General features: G+C 36.4%; 1 protein-coding gene across 3 annotated transcripts in view; it reads right to left on the bottom strand.

The window, feature by feature from the left end:
- Window positions 1-23,280, bottom strand: part of plppr1 (phospholipid phosphatase related 1) — a 73,191-nt gene that overhangs the window by 11,569 nt on the left and 38,342 nt on the right. For 2 of the 3 annotated variants that reach the window (XM_081613197.1, XM_081613195.1), the window contains exons 2-4: window positions 18,709-18,816; window positions 9,759-9,947; window positions 1,840-1,972 (exon numbers count right to left, since the gene is read on the bottom strand). In XM_081613197.1, the coding sequence (XP_081469323.1) occupies window positions 1,840-1,972; window positions 9,759-9,947; window positions 18,709-18,768 (382 nt within the window). In that variant the 5' untranslated portion in view covers window positions 18,769-18,816. Of the gene's footprint in view, window positions 1-1,839; window positions 1,973-9,758; window positions 9,948-18,708; window positions 18,817-22,173; window positions 22,451-23,280 lie in introns of all 3 variants that reach the window. The other variant, XM_081613196.1, reaches the window with a different exon arrangement.

The following is a 23,280-nucleotide window of genomic DNA, read 5'->3' as shown; positions in this document are numbered from 1 at the left end:
GATTAGCTCAACTAAGACTGTATGCACAGGCTTACTTCTCTTAAAAATCGGTGCGACTACGTATCAGCGGGGAGTTTTTTCATTGAGAACTTGGATTATGTGGGTAATCGCTCCACTGAATACGCCGCAGTGTTTCCTGAATGAAGAAATACTGAAGCGGACCAGTGAATGCAAATACTCATTCTGCTGGTTAACAGGTGCAATATGGAGGTGATCAAACACAGACGGGGCATTTATTTTAATCTAGCCATCAGCATTTACAAATGCATCATACAAATAGAGAGAGAGAGAGAAGAAATATGTTCTATTAGCAGAAAGGAAAAGTGAGAATGGAGCAGAGAAGAAAACAGAGACAGAAGGGGGGGAAAAAAATAAAAAAATCAGGATTTAATATGAATGATTGCACCGACACTTTCAGCCCACCAACCCTGACCAGTGTCTGTGTCTGCTTTCCGTTTGCTGTGAAATATGGCTGCTGATTATCTAGCCTGCTTAGCCATGAAATTACTGTCCTTTGTATTGTCATCCAGGCTTTGGGTGTAGGGTGGCGGCTCAGCGCATGTGTATGAGTGTGTGAAGGGGGTGTCTGCGAGGGGAACGGGGGACTGTGTGAAGGGCATCGGGGGAAACAGAGAAGGGGGATTAGCGCGAGAAGGGAGCACATGGGAGGGGTGGAGAATAGGAGCCGAAAAGCCTCAGCGAGCCTTTAAATCGGAGAAATTACTCAATAAAAAAGACGGAAGTATAATTTAAGTCACCTGTCTGGAGATTGTTTCAGAACTGGCTAGCTAATTGAAGGGGTGTTATTTAAAGGGCGAGAAATATGGTTTGAAAAGCACAAGGAAAATCCAAAAGATCCCCAATCACTTGGCAGAGTTTTGCGAAATCTTTGAGCTGAAATACAGAAAATTTAACAGTGGAGAGAGATTCATTTATTGAAACTAATTATTGTTAAAGATGCAAAAAGCAGCTCAAAGCTAGATAGTTGTGTACACGTTAGCCGCAACTATTTAGATAATAATAATGAGTATTTCTCATAATTTGCTTTTTTTAAATACTGACAATATTTGAACTAGTATTTACTTTTTCTTCAGGTACATATAGGGAGAAGTATATTAATGAAAATATAACTGGAAAGCATTTTAATTTGGTAATTTGATTTGGAATTGAAACTCGTCCAGAAAGATGCTTCAGGTTTTTATTTGCATTATTGTAGAAAAATTCCCCAAATTCTTTTAATTGTTTTTTGTAAACTGAATATTACACAAACCCAATACCCTAAAAAAAGATTGATTTTTTTTAATACAAAAACATTGCTACCAAATCATGGGAGAGAGTGCTGATGTTGCAAGTTGTCCAATAGAGAGAGTGCAGTATCCAAACATATCAATGGAAAGTTATGTGGGAGGAAAAACTGTGGTAGAAAAAGTTGCACGAGTAACAGGCATAACTTTAGCTGAGGTTTTGCTATGTGTAATTTATTTTATTTTTTTAATAAAAGTATTCAAGTAAAAAAGAAATAAGAGAATAAAGCCAGTAGCCTTGAGGTAAATCAGTTTTTTATCCATAATTGCATCACTATAACCTGACACTTGTTTCAGGTAAATTAATTATTCCCTTTAAAAGCTGAACACTTTTAAGACAAGGTTAAGGGTTTTGCAAGGAACTGTTCATAGTTGTACTTTTTTCCAAATCTGATGCATCTTAATTGCAATGCTTTACTTCCAAACTGAATGTATTTGTACGAGTAAAGTTCGCTGAACAAGAACACGTGCAGAAGCCGTCCGCTAGCCCTCGACACGAATGGACTCGGACAGCGAGACGTGCCGATGCTCTTACCTATAAAGCGTATGATGCGGCGAATGAGCGGGTTGAGGTAACAACAGTCTCCTGTGACTATCGTTTTCTCCTGGGCAAGGAGAGCTTCCCTTGTTGATTTCATCACGTACATGGACACTTCCCCGATGAAGATCTGCATGAGTTTAGAAAACAGCCAGAGGAAGGAAACAGAGACTCAGAGGTCAAGAGGCAAACAGAAAGGACACAAACGAGGCGAAACAAAGAGCAAAAACTCTTGGCATACTATAAAAAATCATCGGGACATTTTGTCCCGGTTTGGTCTGTGTTCATAAACGAGCGAGTTCCAACGCAGCCTTTCTTCAGGTCCATTATGGAGTGGACATTACATCAGGTCTAATGGAGAAACTGCTGCTGGACACACAAAATGGAACTTGCTGAATGCCGCCTGGGGTGGTGCACGCCGTTACAGAATAGATGTGTGTTTTAAAAGGAGGCTGTGGACGCAGTTATTACATATTAGCTCAAAATTTGGAGCCTTGCTATGTTATTTGTTTGTTTTCCAAAAGAGTTTGTTTGGCGCCGCAGGACACTTGCATTTTTTGTTTTTTTCCGCCTCTCTGTCTTGTGAGTGTTTTCTTCCATCTGCAGGGAAGAAATGATGTGTGAATGCTGGTAAAAATAAATAAGTAAAAACACCCCTAAAAATTTAGAGTGCTTTGGACTTTTTACATTTCAATGCCAAGCAAAGGCAAATTTCATTGGGTTTTATTAGGTCAACACAAAGTAATGGACAACTGGAAAATTAAATATGGTTTTCAAGATATTTAATAAATGAAATTTGTGCAAGTATGAAGCTGCATTTCTGTTCAGTCCCTCTCATTGTCCATACTTTTTAGAACCACATTTTGCTTTTATTACAGCTTCAGTTCTTATGAGTTACTTTGTAAGTTTGGAAACATAGAAGCTGAACATTTTGCTCCTCCTGGAAAATAACTCATAGTTTATTTCTGGACAGAGTGTTTTTAAATCAAGTTTGGCAAGTTGGATTTAGGTTTTCACACCACTGATTTATACCAACTCCTTAGTATAAAGCTGTGACTTTTAGAGCACATATGGGGGACTGGATTTTATTTAGGGGTTTTGAAGTAGAGAGGGAAAAGTTTATGTATAATTTCATATTTGCCTTTGCACAAATATGTGCTATTCTGCATTGATCTGTCACATCAGATGCGAACACAATCCAGGGAAATCTATGGTTGCAAGATAGTAAATTACGGAAAAGTTTAAAAGACAGAAACACTTCTTGCGAATTGTACATAAAAATATTCCCAAGCCTACATGATGCAGTCATGTTATGACTCAAAAGAAAAGAAAGAAAAGAAACTGATTACATTTATGATTCTGCATTAGTTGAGAGTTAACAAAAAAGCACCAACAACAACTTCAGCAGAATCGTCCTCTAAGCATTTTAGTGCTTCATAGTTGGCACACGAGTTTGTTATTTCCAGCTGGTGACGTTAACATTTCCAAACAGCCACATCTTGCCTTAAAGTATCTGTATCACTGGAGTCTGCTTCCCTACTGTAAAGGTTAGGTACTAATGCATGACTGCATTGTTACAGCCAATGTTAACTCCCCTTCCCTTTCCAGAAATGTCATGGAAACTGACTGAAAACGACCATCGGCACGAATCGGTTCAGACGCCAAGGAACAACTCGGAGTTCAACTGACACAATGATGTTTGAGCAGAAACTGAAGAGGTTAAACAGCATCTTTGTAGTAAAAAAATAAATAAATAAATGAAAATATACAGAATTTTAGTGTGCAGTATTTTAAGGCTGCGAAACGTTTAATGCGATAAAATTTCTCTGCTGAATTCAGTTTGCAGGATACAAATGTAGTTTGTCCGTTTCCTGTGCAGAACTTTTGCCTTCAGCCCACCGAAGACGAGAAGCTTTTACTCACCGCCTGTTTCAACTCTGGCATTTCAAATTCAGCTCCAACGTTAAAAAGAGCCTGCAGTTAATTCTTCAGTTTCAAGGATTGTGATAAGTTGTGTATCCATTCTTTAGATACATCTCTAGGGTTAATTAGTAATAATTAAAGTATGTATTTTTGACATACTGACGCTAAATATATGCTAGAAAACATGTAAAGATGCATTTATCATAGAAAAACAACATGTCAAATGACCTAGTTAGCAAAGCAATATTAATTAGATATAGTAAGGAGCTCTACTTGTCAAAATTAGTGAAATCCACAATAAATCCAATTAGTTGCTAATTCATTAATTTTAAACATAGAAACTCTTAATGTAATACATGCGTAAAAATAAAAAGCAGTTCACTTTGCTTAATCTTTTGGAGACGCACTCTGAGTTGAATTTCTGCTGACAAATTACTGCGGTTTACAGCTAATTTGATTAGTTAAGCCCAAAATGTTTCATACCATTTGGAGATTTAGATTTAAAATTATTTTTATTCAAATAAAGTAATAAATCAAATTGCATAGATCAGCTTTGAAAAAAAAGATATGAGCTTAAATAATTTTATTTACATTTGATCAAAACCTGTTGTGCCAAAAATTATTTATATCTTTTTCAATAATCCACCATAGGAATACTTTTGGGAATATTAAAGACTTGTTTACATTTTGTTACATTGCATGAGGGGGGAAAACATGTCAAAATATGCTGTAAGTCAGTTGATTCAGGTATGAAAAGAGTATTCAGAAAAATACACTGAATTTATTTTCCAAAAATAGGCAAGGATTAAAAAGTAATAAACTGTCACTGCGATTCCCATGCTGGGATATGTTTTTTTTGGGGGGGGGGGGGTTTCTTACGAAACTCCAACAGGCTGTCATGGGATCACTGCTTTCTCGAAAATTTCAACTGTGTTTCTGCTGGAACTGCATTTTTTCCACGAACAACACCGTTCTATCCATCATTGTCTTGGCACCGAAGGGGACTGGACTGAGCTTCAGACACTTCTTCACGACTGAACAAGTTTATAGACTACTGCTTGAATTCGACCTATGTAACCTCCACAGATCCTCGACGGTCCAGCCATGTGGAAAATTCTGCTTAAATTACTGCGTCTGTACTAATTGGCTGGCATCTCAGCCCTGTCGTTGTTCATTTTTATTGGCTGCTTCTTTGTTTTGTAAGACAAGTGGAAACTAATTTAAATGTACAGCCTCAGGTTCAATATATACGCCACTATTACACACAGAGGGCACAACTTAAAAAGTTAAAAGGTTTAGGGTATTCACACATGGCTGAGGGACCTTTTCATAAAAATGGCAGGGAAGGATGACAGAAGTGTAAAATAAAATGATAGAAAATCAGTAGTAAGAAGATTCAGAATACTAACGAATTTTTATTTAAAACCAGAAACAGATTCACTTTCAGAGCAAAACAAAAAAGGAACTGTGACACGGATGAAAACTATCTGAGAGGATCAATACGTGATGCATTGTGGAGTGCTGACTCATAGTAACACTTAGCTTTAGGCAGAAAACTCAAGCAATGCGACGCTTTTTATTTGTGGCACAAGGATTGCAATGGCACATTAGAGAAGCACATCCATAGCAGCACTTAAAGCATCAAACGCATAATGACAATGAGCAATTATAAACGGTCAACACACAAAGAAGCATATGGACTGTAATATCTTATTGTAAAAGAACAGGTGGTGTGTGTCTAGGAATCAGACAGCTTTAACAATTACAACCATGAGTAAGTGCTTCTTGATACTTTGAAATGAGTGCGGCGGACGTCTGCTGAGCAAGAGGTGAAACCTGAGATAAGGAAACTGTACAACTAAACGCTCATCATGTTCATCTTTCCTTGCTAGGCTTTAAATTATCAGATTAATGAAAAAAATAGTATTGGATAGAAAATTTTAACAAAACTCTTCTTTTTGAAAAGCTGTTTATACAGTTTTGTAGAAATGACAGAATGTTTTTTCAAGCTTTCTGCACCGTCTGAATGTCATACGTACAGACGTTAACATCTTTCAGGGCTTTTTAAAGACTTTTAAACTGCACTATTAGCAGAAAGGTTACTTATAAATATTTAAATGAAGAAAAAAAAATTTTTTACTCTTCAATAGAAATGTATTGAGCAAAAAAAAAAAAAGTATTTTCTTGAAAAAAACAAAACATAACAACAACAAAAAACTAAATCCTAAACAGAGTCTCTGAAGTAAGCCCAAGGGTGCTGAAGAAGCTCCTCATATCAGTGACACACAAACAATTATTTTCTTCACAGAAAATAAAGTGGCTACGCTTCACATACCACCACCACATACAGCACACTATTGCCAGCCGGATATATAATTCTTCCGATTTCCGTTAAATTGCCAAGCTGACCCAAGGAGTTACCTCATTCAGTCTTCACTCTTTGTTGATCTGCACCAATTTTTGAAAAGTTGTATGCTTGGTTGTGTCAGAGCTAAAACGACGGAGCGAGAATAAACAGTGCAATCTGTTTCACAATTGATCTCTACTTATCGTAACAACGTGTGGGTGTTTTTATTTTATTTTTTACTTTCATGGTACATTAAACATGTATTAAATGCACAAAAATCTGACTTATTTTAATCCCAAAATCGACATTGATGAACTGAAATAAAAAGTGAAAATGTGTTCTTATTCCTTTATAGTAATTAATATATTTTAGATAAACAACCTCATTGAAAAAAACTTTTCAAATCCATATCAAGCTTAATATTGAGACCAGTTTAAACAATGTTAATACACTTGCATAGCACACTAATGCAAATGTATGTGGTCTGTTTTGACTAACATAACTTCACATGCATATCACTTTAAAATTAGAGAAATAAATCATGCAAAAAAGAAAATAAAAAACATATTATGGTTTGTTTTAATAATGAACAGAAATCCAGTCATGATGTCTGGATTAAAGTGTAAGAATGGAGCAACACTGCCACCTGGTGGTTATCTGCTGCAAACTTCACAAGTGGTATTTTTAACCAATAGTCATTTGACATGGGAAAAGATTGGCAACATTAATAATTACAAGTGTCAAGATCAACAAGAAAATGAACACAAAAATATAAAGGGGGCATCATTCAGCATGGAATGGAAACAAAAATAATAGACGAAAATTAGAAGAAAAACAAGTAGAAGAGGTCATCTTGCTTGAGAAAGACTTAGATTATAAGCATTTGCTGCCAGATACCACATTAATTGTCCTGTGCAACGATCGGTTGAGGAAGCAGCATCATCGCTAATGACCGAAAGACGCTGAGCACATTGATAAAGATGGCTGCACTGGAGTCGCTACAGCTCAACGTTTCAAGGTAAGTGTATTTGTAAACGCCATCCATGCAAAAAGTCATTTGAAATGCTTTCAAAAAAATAATTAATGAGGTAAGAACTCTGTAAAATATGAACAGGCAAATTCAAAGTAGGTGCACAACATTTAACATTTATTTAAAACCACAGATTTAAAGAAAACAAATGGTTTCTACATATCTCAGGTTTTCAGAGTTGGTTCTAGATTGTTGAACCAACGAGCATTTTAAAGAAATGCTTCATCCCCTTGCTTAGGTTTATTCCTGAGTAAACAGATCTCTCATGATCTGAGTGATCAAAGACACTTTTACAACAATCTAAAAATAAAATCATGTACTAGAATTCTTGGTATCCTCTTTTGCAAGAAACATTCTTTAATTAAAGACAAAAGTCAGTCTATAATGATGTGTTGGTTTGTTTTCTGTAGCCTCACTGAATCAAGTTCAACGCTAATCTCAATCTTTGGATTTTAGGGACCAAAACGTTCTTTTCTGTAATTAGCTGGAGAAAATTCTGACCCACTTACTAATTTATAATATTAGTCCACTGCAGCTACCATCGATGCTGTGGCTGCAGTGGACTGTGGTCATGAGGTGAAGCGGAAGTAAAAAGTCATGCATCATTCAGTTACCATAAGCCGAGCTAGATGAAGCTGATAGAGATCAAATGTAGGTGGCCTGAAGATCAAAAACTCTACGTGGGATCTGCGTTTCCTAAGATTTGCAATTACTAAATGACGGAAAGTAGTCCAAAGCTGCCAAGGAAGAGGAATGTGCAATAGCTGAAAGAAACTCAGCAAAAAGGCCCAGTGGGAGTGTTTGTTAGAGTAACGCTTTACACTTCACTACTGCAATTACCAGCAAATGTTATGCTCAAAATAAAGATCAGGCCCAAACTTCAGGATATGACCAGGCTAGAGAAATTTATTTTCTTCTTATTTTATGACGAATGGTTTCACAACAGGGTAGAGACAGATTTGCATAGGTTAAAATGCTAGCTTTATAATTTTTATTTTATATTTTAAAATTACTTTCAATATCTGCTGACCTTTAAAGAAACAGCGTTGTACTTGTTGCACTGCTTTCTATTTTCCTATATTTTCTAGTGTACTGAAAGTCATGTGTTCCGTAGGTCAAAAACATGGGAAAGGAAAGGAGAATTGGGAAAACACCAAGTCCAGACATGTCTTTGAAATGTGTGTGTCAATTTGGATACACTGCTGTTCAGAACAGTGCATGAGAACTGGGATCAAGTATGCAAAATTCACAATGCTCCATTGTGTTGGAATGGGGGTTTTGCTGTGATGCTACCATCCCATTTTTTTTTATTTTCTTTATATCTACGAATAGCAGACAGTCTATTGATAGCCAGCTTCTGTCATTAATAAATGGTCACACACGTTTACATAATTAGCATATGCTCAATTTCTCTCTCATTTTCAAGTACCCAGCATACTGAAGTTAGGAAGTCATCATTTTAGCAGAGCATAACTTGGAAATAAGTAATGCTATTAATAGTTAAAAGTATTACTATTAGGTAAAGCAGGTAGGTTACTGAATTATTTAATCGATTTGTCACATTTTCATTAATTCTGCAGTAGTGGTGAATGCTTTCAAGATACATAGCATCTGAGAGCTGTCGGGCTAATGTGACGGGATTTTTTATACGTGTTCAAGAAAATCAAGCTTAGCTGTTGATTAAACTGTGTATATTAGACTATAAAATACATAGCATAGCTATGACGTAGTTATCTCACGGCATACAAACAATAATGGAGGATGTTAAAGAAATTAATGAGGGAAAGTGATCAAAGTAAAAAAAAAAATGTATATCATGAAAATTGTTTTTTAAAAAAACACCACTTAAAGTATAATCAACTTTTTATAACTTTTTGTCATGTTATGATGTTATTATCGCACCAAAAACGGAACCGGAGTATTGCTTTGATTCTTTAAAGTATGTTCAAGAAATCCTTTAATCACCCGTGGCAACCATCCAGGGGTGCCTAAATGCACTGCCTATGTCCACAAAGCTCCGTCTTGGAGCTGCAGCCTCCAGCAGAGCTTCCAACTCACAGAGCACACCCCCACCCCCTCACCTTCTCCTCACAGTTCCTCTAGACTAGTGGCAGCAGCAATTAGAAAACATAACAGTGTGTCTACTGAGCTCATCATACCAACTAGATCTCAGTGCAGGGGTCGTAAACAGCATAACTGACAAGCATTACTGTGATGATGTGCTGAAGGGGGAGTGTTGGAAACAGTAGGAGCTCCTTAAAGAGACAGAGTCCAGTTTTAAGGCGTCAAATTGTGAAGTCAAATTTCTTTTTAAGTTATGTTGAATATATACAGCATTTTTATAACAACTGAAGGTAACATGGTTAGCTGATTGTGCTGTAAAATAGCACAATTAATACCAACCTTTTAATAAAAATATAAAATGTGCAAGTATTTTTTTTAAATACAAGATATAGTCAAAATATTTAATTGTATTAAAAACCAAAACATGAACTTGTGGTAAAACAAACAATCAAGGCACCACATGCATATAATCTGTAATCCAAAATATAACAAAATATATCATGACAATTATTCACAGGACAACTTTAGTAGAATTTATTTATTTTTACTCACTATAACAGTGGGAGCAGCAGCGACCACGCAGTAGAGGATGAGGGGAGGGACGAAACTGGACTCCTCAGTGCCGGGGTACGGCTTCATCAGCTCGGCGTCGTTACAGAAGAAGCCCTGCACGTGCACGCTGAAGAGGTCCGTGCACTCCATGTAGTAGGCCAGGAGCACGGTGCCAGACATGATGACGAGCTGCACAAAAAACATGCCGGGGCCAGATGGACGGAGGGAGCGGGAGAAAAAAGTGAAAGAGGGAGTTGTTAGCTTTTACTGCAAGTTAAGGCTGGTCTGACACAGTTTTTAGGTTAAGAATCCGTTTTCTTTATTCGAGGCCGCTTCCTGAACGTCGCTCTTCTCTTCTCTCTGAGGTAATAAAGCAGATTTGAATCAAAACAACATAAATCCTCTAAAATTGTACGTCTTTCTTCCTCTCTCTCCCCTTTTTTCCTCGATCACATGCTAACTCTTGTGATGCAAACCCCCCGCCCCCAACCCCTTCCACCCCACACACACACACACGCGCACGCACACACACACACACACACACACACACACACACCATCTTCATCTCTTTCCACTTCCCTCCCTCACCCCCTCATCCTTTTATCCCACTATCATCATCTTTTTGTCTCTGGCCTCCTTTTGATGTGTTTTTCTAAACGCAGCTGCAGGCATCTTTCATTTATATAAATATATTTTGTTTATATATAGCTTCTTTAGTCACCAATAATGGACCGGCAGTGGAACAGAAGATGCACCGCGCTGCACAGCGGGGCTTTCAGCGAGGTTTCTAAAAAATCACACGCAGTCGTGCTTTTCATCCAATGATGTGCTGCAACTCTAGCCAATCGAAGAAGCCATTTGGGTTAACGTCAAACAGGATGGATGAGACGATTTCATGCCATAGAGCTGCCAAAAGCACTCCATAAGTTAAGCAAGAAGAGAAGCATACACGGTGACGGTGTTGAATTTAATTCTAGTTTAGTACAATCTGTACACTGGACTGTAGAAATGTAGAGAAAAGATGTTGCATGCAGACAGCTGGGGAAAAAAAGACATATTTACAATTTTAAACATTGCAGTAATAGAGGTCTGTGTGATTCTGGAAGCATGAGCAAGAAAGCAGTGTGTAGTACTTTTGTCCAACACTAAGTGTCACTGTCACTACACTGTCATTAAGACAGACATCTGATTTTGTTGAAATTTACCAAAAGTATTCAGATGATTTCCCCAAAATTCATGTAACTAGTATAAATATTGATAAAGGACATGTGGAAGTGGCAGTGAAATAACTGGAACCCAAACTGTTGTCGGACGGGTCCACTACAGACCAGCTTTTAACTTTTTGTTCTTCCTCTGCTTTTGTCTTTTCATAGAAGTATGCATGGCCAGGTGCTTCTAGTAAATTCTGTCTCTTTTCAGAGATGATTCATTAGCAGAGCTATGGCTGCCATTAATCATGTGAACTCCCTTCGGTTTTCTTTCCCATAGAAAGTACCCCTGGCTCAGGGCTTCTGGTTTTTTTTTTTTTTTTTTTGCTGCGTCAGTTTCCTGAACTGAGCCACATTAGTTTTTCATTCCTGTCATCTCAACCCATTTTCCTACCATGGCAGATGCTTCTCAAATTGAACTGGCTTTACTCTAAGCTTCTTCCTGTTCGCTCATGATGAGGAATTGCTGTAAAGTCAACGACAAAGTGCCATCAGCGGCTCAGGTAAATTGACAACCTTTTACCCAATTTATCTTAAATGATTAACGGCAACATTTAAAGCAACAACAAACTTGTGATTGCTTTAAACTATGCACATTTCTGCAACAAACATATGTTTAGAGTCAAGTCTTTGCTTTATATATATATATATATATATATATATATATATATATATATAGTATTTCAATTAAAGTTAATTTATAGTAACAGTCTGCAGGAAGTCGTCTGGAATGTTGAGGTTCTGAAAAAACCTGTGTTGATGGTCAACAGTGTTGCATTGGCTCATCCAGTCTTAACAGATGGCTATGTTGTGTTGTCCAGGTGTGAGTGTGTATGGTGCATGCTTTATCTGTGTGTGTCTATGCAAATCTTGGCTTCGTAACAACATATTTTCTTTAAAAATGATGCAGTGTGTTGAGCAGTATTTTACACAGATCACATTGGTAGCTATTGCTCTGAAAATCAGAAAAAATGTCATTGCACTCTATGAATAAGATGCTTATTTGGAAAAAATAGGCATTCACATAGTCTATGTCACAAGTGTGCCCACAGCTAACAGTAGCAAGCAAATTAAATGTCAGATTAATACAAATAATCTTGATGTTTTTCATGATTTTGAACACCTTTGCAAATAAGCTCCAACTGGGCAAAAATGCTTGTTATTCACAGTTTAAAATGCAAATTCCTTTGCTTCCCAAAATGTCATGTAATGCACTGCAGGGACGCAGAAGTGTGTCAGGCTTAAGGGGAAATACATATTAAAAAGGCTCAGACAAAAGATTGCAAGAGATCTACAAACATAAAGTAAAGAATGTTGTGGCACTTTTTAAAAAATTCACCTAATGTTTTACTATAAATTATGGAGCTTTAAATGAAAAATTATATCTAACTTGAAACGGCAACATCTGGCTACGGGGAACAAAAATAAATAAATCAATAAAAACAGGAAAATTTCAAGTTGGAAGACAGAATATAGAAGATGAATCAAAAATCATCAGATGACAAAAATTGATTTTCAGCTTGATTGATTCCAGACGATGACTGTCAGAGTCAGAGACTCAAAACTCAAGTCTTTTTTTTTTCAATGCTGATCACATTACATTTTATTGTTGTCCATGTTCTCTGCACTATATTGCTAAAATGCCACTAGACATCAGAAGCATCATCAGGCTGTTTCAAGTTGCCAATATGGGCCACGAGGGAAAAGCAATTTATGTTTTCCCAGCTTCAACCGACTCTTCGGTTCTCGTGTCAACAAGTCCGTGACAAAACACGTTTGGTCGTGAGTCAGTGCTATAATTACCTTTGGATAAAAATGTCAAAGTGTGGTAACTCCAATGAACTGAAAATAGAGGTGCAGTCTAATCCCTGGCGGCTGCTTTCGCTTTTCTGTACAGTCTTCATGAGCTGGTTTTATGTGACAGCTCTACACCTGAACAAATGTCTGTCTGCAGCTTAAAGTGTGACTTATAGGTCTATTAAATTCGGTCCTCAGCCCGCGCTATGCTGCATTAGCAAAGTGAACAGCAGACCGAAAACACTGGCAGACATAAAACGGTTTCCACAGATATTCTTTAAATGTCAGAGTAAAACATGCACCTCGACATACAGAATACCACAAGGTATCTGGACAAGGTGAATCCAGGACAAAACATTAAATTCCAAAAAGCATTTATTAATCATAAAACATCATAATAATAAGGTGTTTTAACTAGCGAGTTATCAAAACAAATTCGACAGTGATTATAATCCTTTTAATAAATGAGTCGGTAATTAAGTGCTTGCAGCGTCAAAGAAAATTTATGGTTTTGTACCACAAAACAAGCTTGAAATTATTTACTCTTTTCCAACAGAGTATGAGAAACATTGTGAGGGTTTCTCTACCTATATATTATTTGGATGATGGTAGTAAAGAACACTCCGACTTATTCCTCAGTTACAATCCCCACCCCCCGCCCCAACTTTTACATTTATCTAAAAAAAATAAATAAAAAAATCTCTCAAATAATCATGCATTGATTCTGATGCTGGATTATTTAGAAGTCTGACTGTCAGTAAAGTTGAAAATTGAGCACAATTACTATCCTACCTTCTTTCTTTTCATCTTCAAACCCTTTTTGTTTTCAAAATTGTCCTCCCTCAGCTCTATCCTACTTTTAATAACTTGCATAAAACAAATCTAACCCGAGTTGTCACTTCCTCACGTCATAAAGTCAGACAGAAAGATCTTACATAAATCTTGCGCAAACTCACAGTTTTTCAGTTCACTGTCAAGTTATGTTAGCAGACCAGAGGAGATGCTGACAGAAATAGGCATCCGACTCCAACCTGTCAACTACAGAGCCTGACGTTACAGTTTTGATGTCGAACTGAAGCAACATGAGAGCTCACTATTCTTTCGTATTTTCCCCAGCTTTTGCTAAATTTACTTTCATTCTAATGCTCTCTACCATGTTATAAATCAGCACCATTAAAATGAACAATGATTAAGGTATTATTTTTAAACCATTAACAAAAAGCAAAGTCTGTTTGCAAAGTACGGCTAGTGGAATAAAGTTTTTTTTTTTCTCTTTTTTTTTTATATTAAATTGAATTCTCTATTCTTGGACGCCATGTACCATATTCCTTTACATAAGACAATTATGGGATGTTTTAGGCTTCAGATGATTTCACAACTAATTTGAAGTACAGCAGCTTGTGCTGACAGCAGATTTTTATTGAAAGGAAGCAGAAACTCTCCACTTGCAGTCACTGCTGCGTTTCCTGTCCAAACCATCAGCTTTAATTAGCCCATTTGCTGATCAGTACGCATCCAGAATGCAGTTACCTGATGCTAAATCCCACTGCTTAGCAGTGCCACCATAAAATAAATGATAAAAAAATAAAATAAATAAAACATCAGATCCTGTGAATTATTGTTGTCCGTTTCCTTGCTTTGGAGACGACAGACACGGTGATTTCACTTGCTGGAAAATGAAATGCTGAGCAAGATAAAAGAATATTACAATTTTTTTTAAAGAGTTCAGAAGCCTAAAGTGCCTATTAAAAGTGCTCACCTCCTTGGCTGCTTTACCCTTTTTATTGCTTTTATAGATAAATTATAAAAGTACAAATTTGACAAAGAGAGTTAACAAAATATTAAAGTGAAAACAGATTTCTACAAAATAGTGACAAATAAAAATATTTAACATAAAATAAGTGATTGCATAAATATTCACCCACTTCAAGTCAGCATTTAGTTGAGGCACCTTTGGATGCAGTGACAGTTACTTGTTATTTTACAGAAAGATTTTTAATTTTCCATTGAAGAGGGGTTTTTTGCAATATTTTGTCAAAAAAAAATCTAAATTTTGTCCATCATGTTTGATTTATAAAGGGGATAAAAAAAAGAAACACATCCCAGGTGGTGAGTATTTTTTCATAGGCGTTGTATATCACCGACAATGTAATGCTGTTTTAAGATGCTGCTTTAAGGCTTTTGTTTTTTATCAGAAATCTGACGAGTCTACTTTGACCCGTTTTTAACTAAATGTGTGCCTGCAGCTTTGCGCATTATGTAACTTCATGCAGAGCATATCCGTTTTCGCCTCAGTCTCTACAGATTGCCTTTTGAGATCTGCCTTTATTCATGTCAAATAAGCGATGTTTCACTTCCTTCCCGTTTATTCTTCCCCCTTCCACTCTGTCTCATCCTTGCTTCTTATCCCCTGTGTCCCAGCTTCCTAGCAAACACTTTTCTCTTTTTTAGCAACACTGTAGCTTTCTATCTGACAGTGTGAGTTTCTTCGTTGCAGCAGAACGTCATGGAAGCAAATTATAATCAGGATTTTAACTAACAGATGAAAAAGTGCCACAAGTGGCATGTTCAAGAATAACCATCTTTTATGTCGCACAGCCCCTGGCACGGAGCTACATGTTCATTGCCGTATCCAATCAGGGTGTTTTCTTTCGGTCATGTGACAGAAGCATCCTTCTGCCTTCTTCTGTTTGTGACAGGCAGGGTGAGGAGGAAGGAGGGAGAATAGGCAGGACAAAGACACAAGCAAGCAGGGAAGCACAAACAGAAAGAGGAAAATGAGAGACAATTGAATTGAAATATATTTTTTTTAAATATAGTTAAGCTTGGGAAAGGAACGAGCTTTAGCTGTGGAGTTAAAGGAAGATGATGAATATTACAGAGACTTGAACCAATAAAAGCTGGAAAATCCTGAAAAAATATAGAAAGCAGATATAGACACAGACCTACAACAGCAGAATAATAACATGGAGAACAGGGGGTCGTTAAAAACAGATCTTCATGTGTTTAGATCCAATGACATTAAGTAGAGCCCTAAAATGTCCTCTCAAGTACAAATGACCAACAATATCTCTATTTGTTAAGCAACTATATAATGTTTGAAATAATAATGCAACTTTTACAATACTGTTACAATAGTACACTAATGTAAAAGACTAATTACGCAGTATGTGATTCCTTCCATTATAATCTACAAATGCATGCAGTTATGTTACCTGAGAGGGTCGGCCTTCCTGCTGAGCAGCAAAGTACTTTCACAGCAGCAGAACGACTTTCAGTCCAATTCTACATTATTGTGTTCAGGTGTGCCTTTTGATGAGTCAGAAGAGTTTTGATCCACCATCTTGTGGATGTGTATATTAATGATATAGAGCATAAAGTTTAACTGTTCTTGTCCTCTTTGATGCCTGCAGCACAGAAGATGCTTTTCAGAAACAATGGAAGATTTTTTAACCTGAAGCTAAATCAATTATCTGAAATCGTTAAAATATCTAATTAACTTTATGCTTCTACTACAGTTTGAATTTTTTCTGATGTAAACAAGGCATTCATAACATGCCCAAGCCCTTTCTTCTCCCGTTCTGTTGCTCCTTTTTTAAATGCAGCAAGTTGTCTAAAAGCCAGTAAGCTGCTGTGTGACTAGCTGCTTTGCTATTTGTATTAGAAAGTAATTGTACCCAATAAAAAGGGCCATTGAGAGCAATTTAACAGAACCTGCTCACAAAATCCCTGGTTTTCATTTCTTTTTTTATAGCCAAACATTCTTCAAATACCTTCATTTTCTACAAACTAAGGTTTAAAATCTCATAAAATGCCTTCCCATAAAGTATTCATTATTAGTCTTGGAGGAGTTTGAGTGAAAAGCCGTTTAATAGCTTTTTACTTATTTGGCGACATGAAGTAAGGAGCTTAGAATTCCCATGAAACAGAAATCACTGTGGTAGATGGAACTGCATAGCTCCGTGTTGTTTTTAATCAAACAAATTAGACAAGCTTGTCTTCTCCTAAAATAATCGTATGAGTAACGTAGGTAATCGACGCCAGACATTGACATGAATTTCTAATTAAAAAAATAAATAGATAAAAATCAACACCTAGATTAAAACAACAGTGAAAGAAACCCAATTATAGGTTTAAAAGCAAGGATATGAGCACTCTAGTCCCGGAACAACATCAAAAATGACCTTTATGGCTGCAATCAATATTTAGTTCCCCTCTTATCAAGCAGTGAAGTCGATCTGTTGGAGAGATTCAGCATCATATCCGTCTGAACCCCCCGTACACGCAGTTGGCAGCATTAAACAGAAATGTGTTTATACATCAACAATGTAATTAGGGTTTTCCTTCAACTCCTTCCCAGTGACACATCAGTAAACCAACTGCAAAGCCATAATTAGCAAAGCCCAATTAAACATTTAATGTCAGGTTCTAGCCATGACACTGGAAAATTATCACATTGCACAGCAAAAGAGGATGATGCCATAAAAGAAATGCCATGAAGCAAAATAAAATATTAAACATTTGTCTTATTAATGGAAAAAATATATATTTCCCTTGCCATTCCAACATATTTTGTGGTAAGATTTTTCTTTTTTACTTTTTAGTTTCAGATGAAAAAAAAAAAACATAAAAAAAAACCCAACATAATGGATAAAATAATAATAATAATAATGGGATGCAAGTAAGAATCGCTCAAAAGTGAAATAATGACTGAAAAAGCCTAATAAAAAACTATTTATCTTCCCTACAAGTATCTTCTGTTTGATGATTTTGATGCTGAAGTTTTTCAGATCAAGCAAGTTTTATATGGCAAATAAATTCGACTTAGTGCCAATTCTTTGTTTTTACAACAGAGTCCTAACTCTGGTTCTAAACCCTGGTAACAGCTAAGCACTAATTCAACGCAGGATAGCAGGAAAGAACCACTTTAAGCAGGAGCAAGATCAAATCAAAACGCTGTGAAGCATCCACAAAGACCTGTTGTTTCTTAAAACAGCATTAATAAATTACATTTGTATTTAAAGAGGCTGCGACTGTCTGATATTTAGGTCTGTTTGATATTCCAAACGTGTAAGTGTAACAGAAAAGCAAAAACTGAATACATTTATGAGGGGCCAAATGAGTGCAATTGAGAGCATAATATTAAAAGAAAGGGGAGAAGAAAGCCAAGTGTCCCGAGACATCTCTCTGATTAAGGACTTTCAGCTGACACCATAATTAAATATGGATAGGCTGCAGAGCTCTCCCTCTCACACACACACACACACATACACATACACACACACACACACACACACACACGCACACACACACACACACACACTCTCCACTTCCTCTACTGATTTAGGCTCTGGTAAGTTGTGCATAATTCTCCTAAAAAAAGGTCATTTGCAGTCACATAAATCCTCACTCATGCATACATATCGTTTCTGTATCACTAGAGAGTTGGGATAAAGCAATTACAGTTTTTAATGGCCAACAGTGAAATAAAGATGATCAGTATTAACAAGGACCTGTTTTATTTTGAAAAACCAAAAAAGGAAATACTGCAGGACTACTGAGACAGAATTTAGACATAGACATATTCTGCTTTAAACTTTAAATAACATTTTGAAACAAATCACAAGAGTTTCCAAGTAGCTTAAAGTGCATTTTGTGATCTATCATGACACAAGCTAATAAAAAAATAAATAAAAATCAGTATCACTGTAATCGTGCTCAACTATCTAATGCAAAAAGTCAGACTCCAACCCTCCTTTAAACACAACAAAAATAACAAATTTTGCAGCAGGTTTTCCACCTAACCCAATAGTAAATGTGAACCTTATGTCGATTCCTGAAAGTCTGCTACAGCTCATCATGAATCCTCGATGCATCTACATGACCACATTTCTAGGAATCTTATACTTTGGACTCATCACTTGCACCCACACACAGCTTCTTACCTCCACAAAGATGAAACAGGGGATGATGGAGTAGCTGCGTAAAGTGTTGTGGGACGCCATCTTGTCTCCAAGGAGACTATGTGCTCTTAAGATTCAAAGGAGCTCGCTCTGTGAAAAACATAAAAAACATCAAGTGTCAGTTGGCATCTGATCATATCACACACTTTCTACCCCATCGCAATCTGTTTTAGCAGAACTACCACTGTGATATTGATGTGCCACTTGGAACAAGAAGACCTATTGCTGTCAATATTTGATCAATCAAATAGTCAATGAAATCTATTAGATGTTCCTTCGCAGGCTCCGATTAGAACTTTTTTTTTTCCTGTAAAATGTAGTAAATCCAAAAACTACCACTTTATGTGGCCTGTAAACATATCAGACCATTTTTTATTAACTTTGCTTAGAGTGTTCCAGAAAGAATTGCTCTATCTGACAATAATAATATAATGGGAGAATAATAGTTTTTTTTTTTGTTTTTTTAATGTTGCGCCTCGAGACTCAACGTGAATTTTAAATCAGAAAAAAATATTTTTGGAGAAGTTATTCAAAGGCTTTGAAGTGACACTTTCACTTCCACAGAAACAATTACATGTGTGACAAAAGACATTCTTCTCAAATCAAATCAAATGTTATTTGTGCAGCTCATTTCAGCAACAAGGCATTTCAAAGTGCTTTACACCATAAAAACACACAAAAAAAACAACTAAAGCGTTAAATTTTTCCAAGTCCCATCATTTACACATCAATTGTTGGTTTGTGTTTCTTTAATTATGATTCAAAAGCAGCTCTAAGTTTTTAGTCCGCGTTCAACTCAGTGTTTCAGCTGTTACACAATTTTCTGGAAGTTGTCAGTGTTTGGGATGCAGAGCAGAACCAGAACCAGAACACCTGAGCGGTCTGGAAGGTTGATACAACAACAGCAGATCTTTAATGCATTATAAACCGTTCAATGATTTATAAATGTACAGTATTTTAAAGTCTATTCTCTGAGTTACAGTGTAATGACTTTAGAACCAGAATGACGTGCTCCGTCTTTTTAGTGAGAAGCTTGAGCACAATTTTTTTGAAAAAGTCAGATTAATTGTGGGCATTGGGAATGTGTGAGAAAAAAAAGCTGGATTTGTGCTGGTTAGAAACAGATCGGCTGCCATTTATTTTTAAAAAGCAGCTGTATTAAATGTTGTTTGATTGTTGATCAAATTCAAAATGTTAGTAGTTGATTGAAATGAAGAAAAAAAACAACTTCTAAAAATTACTGAGAAATGCATGTCAATAACTGAGATCAAAATAACACAAGAGAACAAGTTTTAGCTGAAAAACAACAGCAGTGTTTACATTTAGCTAAACTAAATCTCAATTCTAAATTAATGGAACTGATTGTTTTCATTTTGTTTTGTAAAATAGGCAGGAATGTCGTCTTTCTGGCTTGTATTGCTTTAGCTGTGTGATGTAATAAGAGGTCCCTGTTAATTTGAAAAGAAATGGGCGGTTTTTAAAAGCTCATTTCATAAAGATAAAAACATCTGATTATATTGTAATTACTTTTGATTTAAAGCTCTGGCCCTCAGTCGATATTAAGTGGTCATGAATGTTTCATGAAGTTATAATTGCCTTTAATTGCCTATTAGGGAATAAAGTTCCTAATTTGAGCTTCTGTCGTTTTACTGCACAATCCTGAATAATGAATGGAGTGAACACAGAATATATCAGCCTCTGCAGAACCTCTCTGCTGTAGAAAACAAACGTAGTGGCACCAGTACAACCAACAGATGTGAAAATATATAAAGTCACTGATCCTGCCTTTGCACAGGCATGAATCTCATAAGTGGTAGGAGAGAAAATTGATCAGCTTTAATCTTAAAACTTTGTTTTACAAAAATAAATAAACAAAGAGGATACGTAGTATTTTCAAATGTGAGCAGTTAATGATGTACCTCCATTCACCAGGCAGACTTTCAGGTGGAGTGGTTTGAGTGGTGACTGTCCTGACAATTAAAAATAACCTCTTCTTTTGTCTTTGAATGCACCGCGACTAAGTGGAACTTGAAACACTTTGTTGTGAATCACCGAGTAGAGAGGACACAGGGTTCGTCATTTGACGCATCTGCATTATGCTTAAATCGAAAGTCAGAAAAAATAATAAAAAAGGACCGGGTTTTTCCCAGTGAAGCTCAGGTTGTAGCAGCAGCCACTCTGAGTGCCTTTGATTTAAGTGCAGCTTAATTTATAAGACTTATAATTTGCAATCAAGAGGCAAATATGCACTTTTCCGTTTGGTTTTATGACCATCAAGACATACGTTTCGGTGCGCATGGTTATAATTAAGAGAACAGATTGTTTATTATGGCGCACTTACTTTAATATTTTTGAAATATGCAAAACAAGTCTAAAAATTAAAAAAAAAATAAAAAGAAGAAAATCAGAACTGTAAAGGAGAGTGCAATATTTTTAAGACATACTTATTTGCAAATATTTCCATTCAACAACATGTAGGGCACTATTTGTACAACTTCTGTGAGGCGTAACCTTTTCAGTTGTTGACATATTTATCAACACACATTTTCAATTCAGCCAGAACTTATAAAAATGTTACTTTGTGCACTCCTAGACCTAGACCAAACTCGAACATGGCAACAAAATGAAATAGGTTTCTTGGTACAAATACTAAAACAAATGTACGCAAGTTGATTTTCAAACTTTTTTTTTTTTGTTGCAACAAAGCATTTCCAGTGCTCAACCAGTTCTGCTGCAGCCAGTTGTTAACTGGTTCTATAAAAGGTTGAGCTTGGTTTTTGTCAGTTAAAGAGCCAGTTCAGAGTCACTTCAGTCAGAAGATGCCTTATGACAAGAGTTTTAAGAATGCATAGTCCCACAAATACAAAATTGCTTTAAAAAAACAAAAACAAAAAGGAGAGAAAATGTATTCCACCAGTAATATTAAATAATGTCATTGTACTGTTAAAACAGAACACAATAATTCCATTCAATCATATTTTTAAACATATTGGCATTTAGTGATGTTAAACCGAAACTAAACATATTAAAATATTGTCACTTCTCTGTTTACAACAAAAAGCCAGAAACACATTATGAGGTGGCATCAAGAGCTATCATTTCACTGTTGTTGAAATAGCAGCTACAATTACTATTGTTGTGTAAAATTATTCCAGACTGAAACCATCGGTCTGCTAACTGAAAACCTCTCACGTTCACTGCGTCCAACTCCCGTGCCAATCTGAAACTAAACACTTCAATCTCCTTCAGTCCCTACACCCTGACAGCCAGTATTGATGTTGGCAGGTCTAATCAGTCCCTAAGTGGCTGTCCCTAACCCATTTAACACTCCACCCGACCTGCTCAGGACTGCATTAGATGCCAAAAATCAGTTTGTTTCCCAGTACTTAAAGCAATTCGCTGGAGTTTCAGCAAAACAAATCTGTAAGAGTGTCAATGAAAGACAACCTGCAGCGGAAGACTCCGGTCCCGTACGGATCATTCCTCTCTGTGCCGTCTTCTAATCTATCCTCGTCTTCGCTTGAAGGAAGCTCAGCGCAAACATTAACTTGCTGTCGTCGCAGAGCCGGAGGAAACTCACTCTCCTTTTCAAGGACGCGTCAACTGGGCGGATAGCTGTCGAGTGAATTTAAACTGAGGTTCTCCGTTTTATGGATGATGCTCTCGCGGTTCTCTGAAACCGGAAGCATTCACCTGAGAAGGCTTCTTGGACGCCTGGAGGAGCCTGCATGGCACCAAATAAAAATAATAAAATATTTTTAAAAAAAAGGTGAGACAAAAAAAAAAATCCATAAAAATAGTTCTACTAAAACCCAATGCAATCCATCTCAATCCACTTTCAATGACCTCCTCAAACTCAGTGACATTTCATAGAAGGGATAAACAAGTTTCATTTATTTTTTTATTGCGATAAAAAAATCCACTAGAATTAAATTAAGTGACCATATTAATGAAATGTACTTTAAAAAATAAAAAATCTAATACTACAACCTGAGGGTTTTTTAGTGTTTCACTCAAACTGCTAAAATGATTTACTTGTATTACCTGCAGCTTATATCAATGAAACTCCTATCACAATAAAAAAAAATAAAAATTAAGCACCTCAATCAGCCTGTTCTGAATTTCTCTGATCTCTCTGCAAAGTCAGATTGTCTGCTTCATTCATTCTATGACCAATCCAATCTAAAGCAGAGTGTTCTACTACAGGATGTGAGTGGAAGAAAATGGCTATTAAAATAAAAGTTTAAAGTCATTATATTATTTTTATGATGTTGTTCTTATGTAAAACTCATGTTTTGGAATTGTAGACAAAATTAAGGTGATGTTTCATCAGACAGCAACACATGCAACCACAGACTTTATTTTACTGAAGCAAAAAGGTTTCCGTCTTGAAGCCCTAATCTTCAGTCCAGACCTGCAGTATATATGAGGTTGTCACAGGTGGAGTAAAAGCGATGCTTGGGAGAAATTCCTGCAGCTCCTTCAGGGTTGCTGTTGGCTACTTGGCAAACTCTTTAACACAAATATGCATTGTCTTTTTAGTTTGTTTTGGAG

This window comes from Poecilia reticulata, chromosome 12 (assembly GCF_904066995.2).
Source record: "Poecilia reticulata chromosome 12, P_reticulata-male-v2, whole genome shotgun sequence".
NCBI classification, from domain to species: domain Eukaryota; kingdom Metazoa; phylum Chordata; class Actinopteri; order Cyprinodontiformes; family Poeciliidae; genus Poecilia; species Poecilia reticulata.
This window is presented reverse-complemented; position numbering and strand designations above follow the sequence as displayed.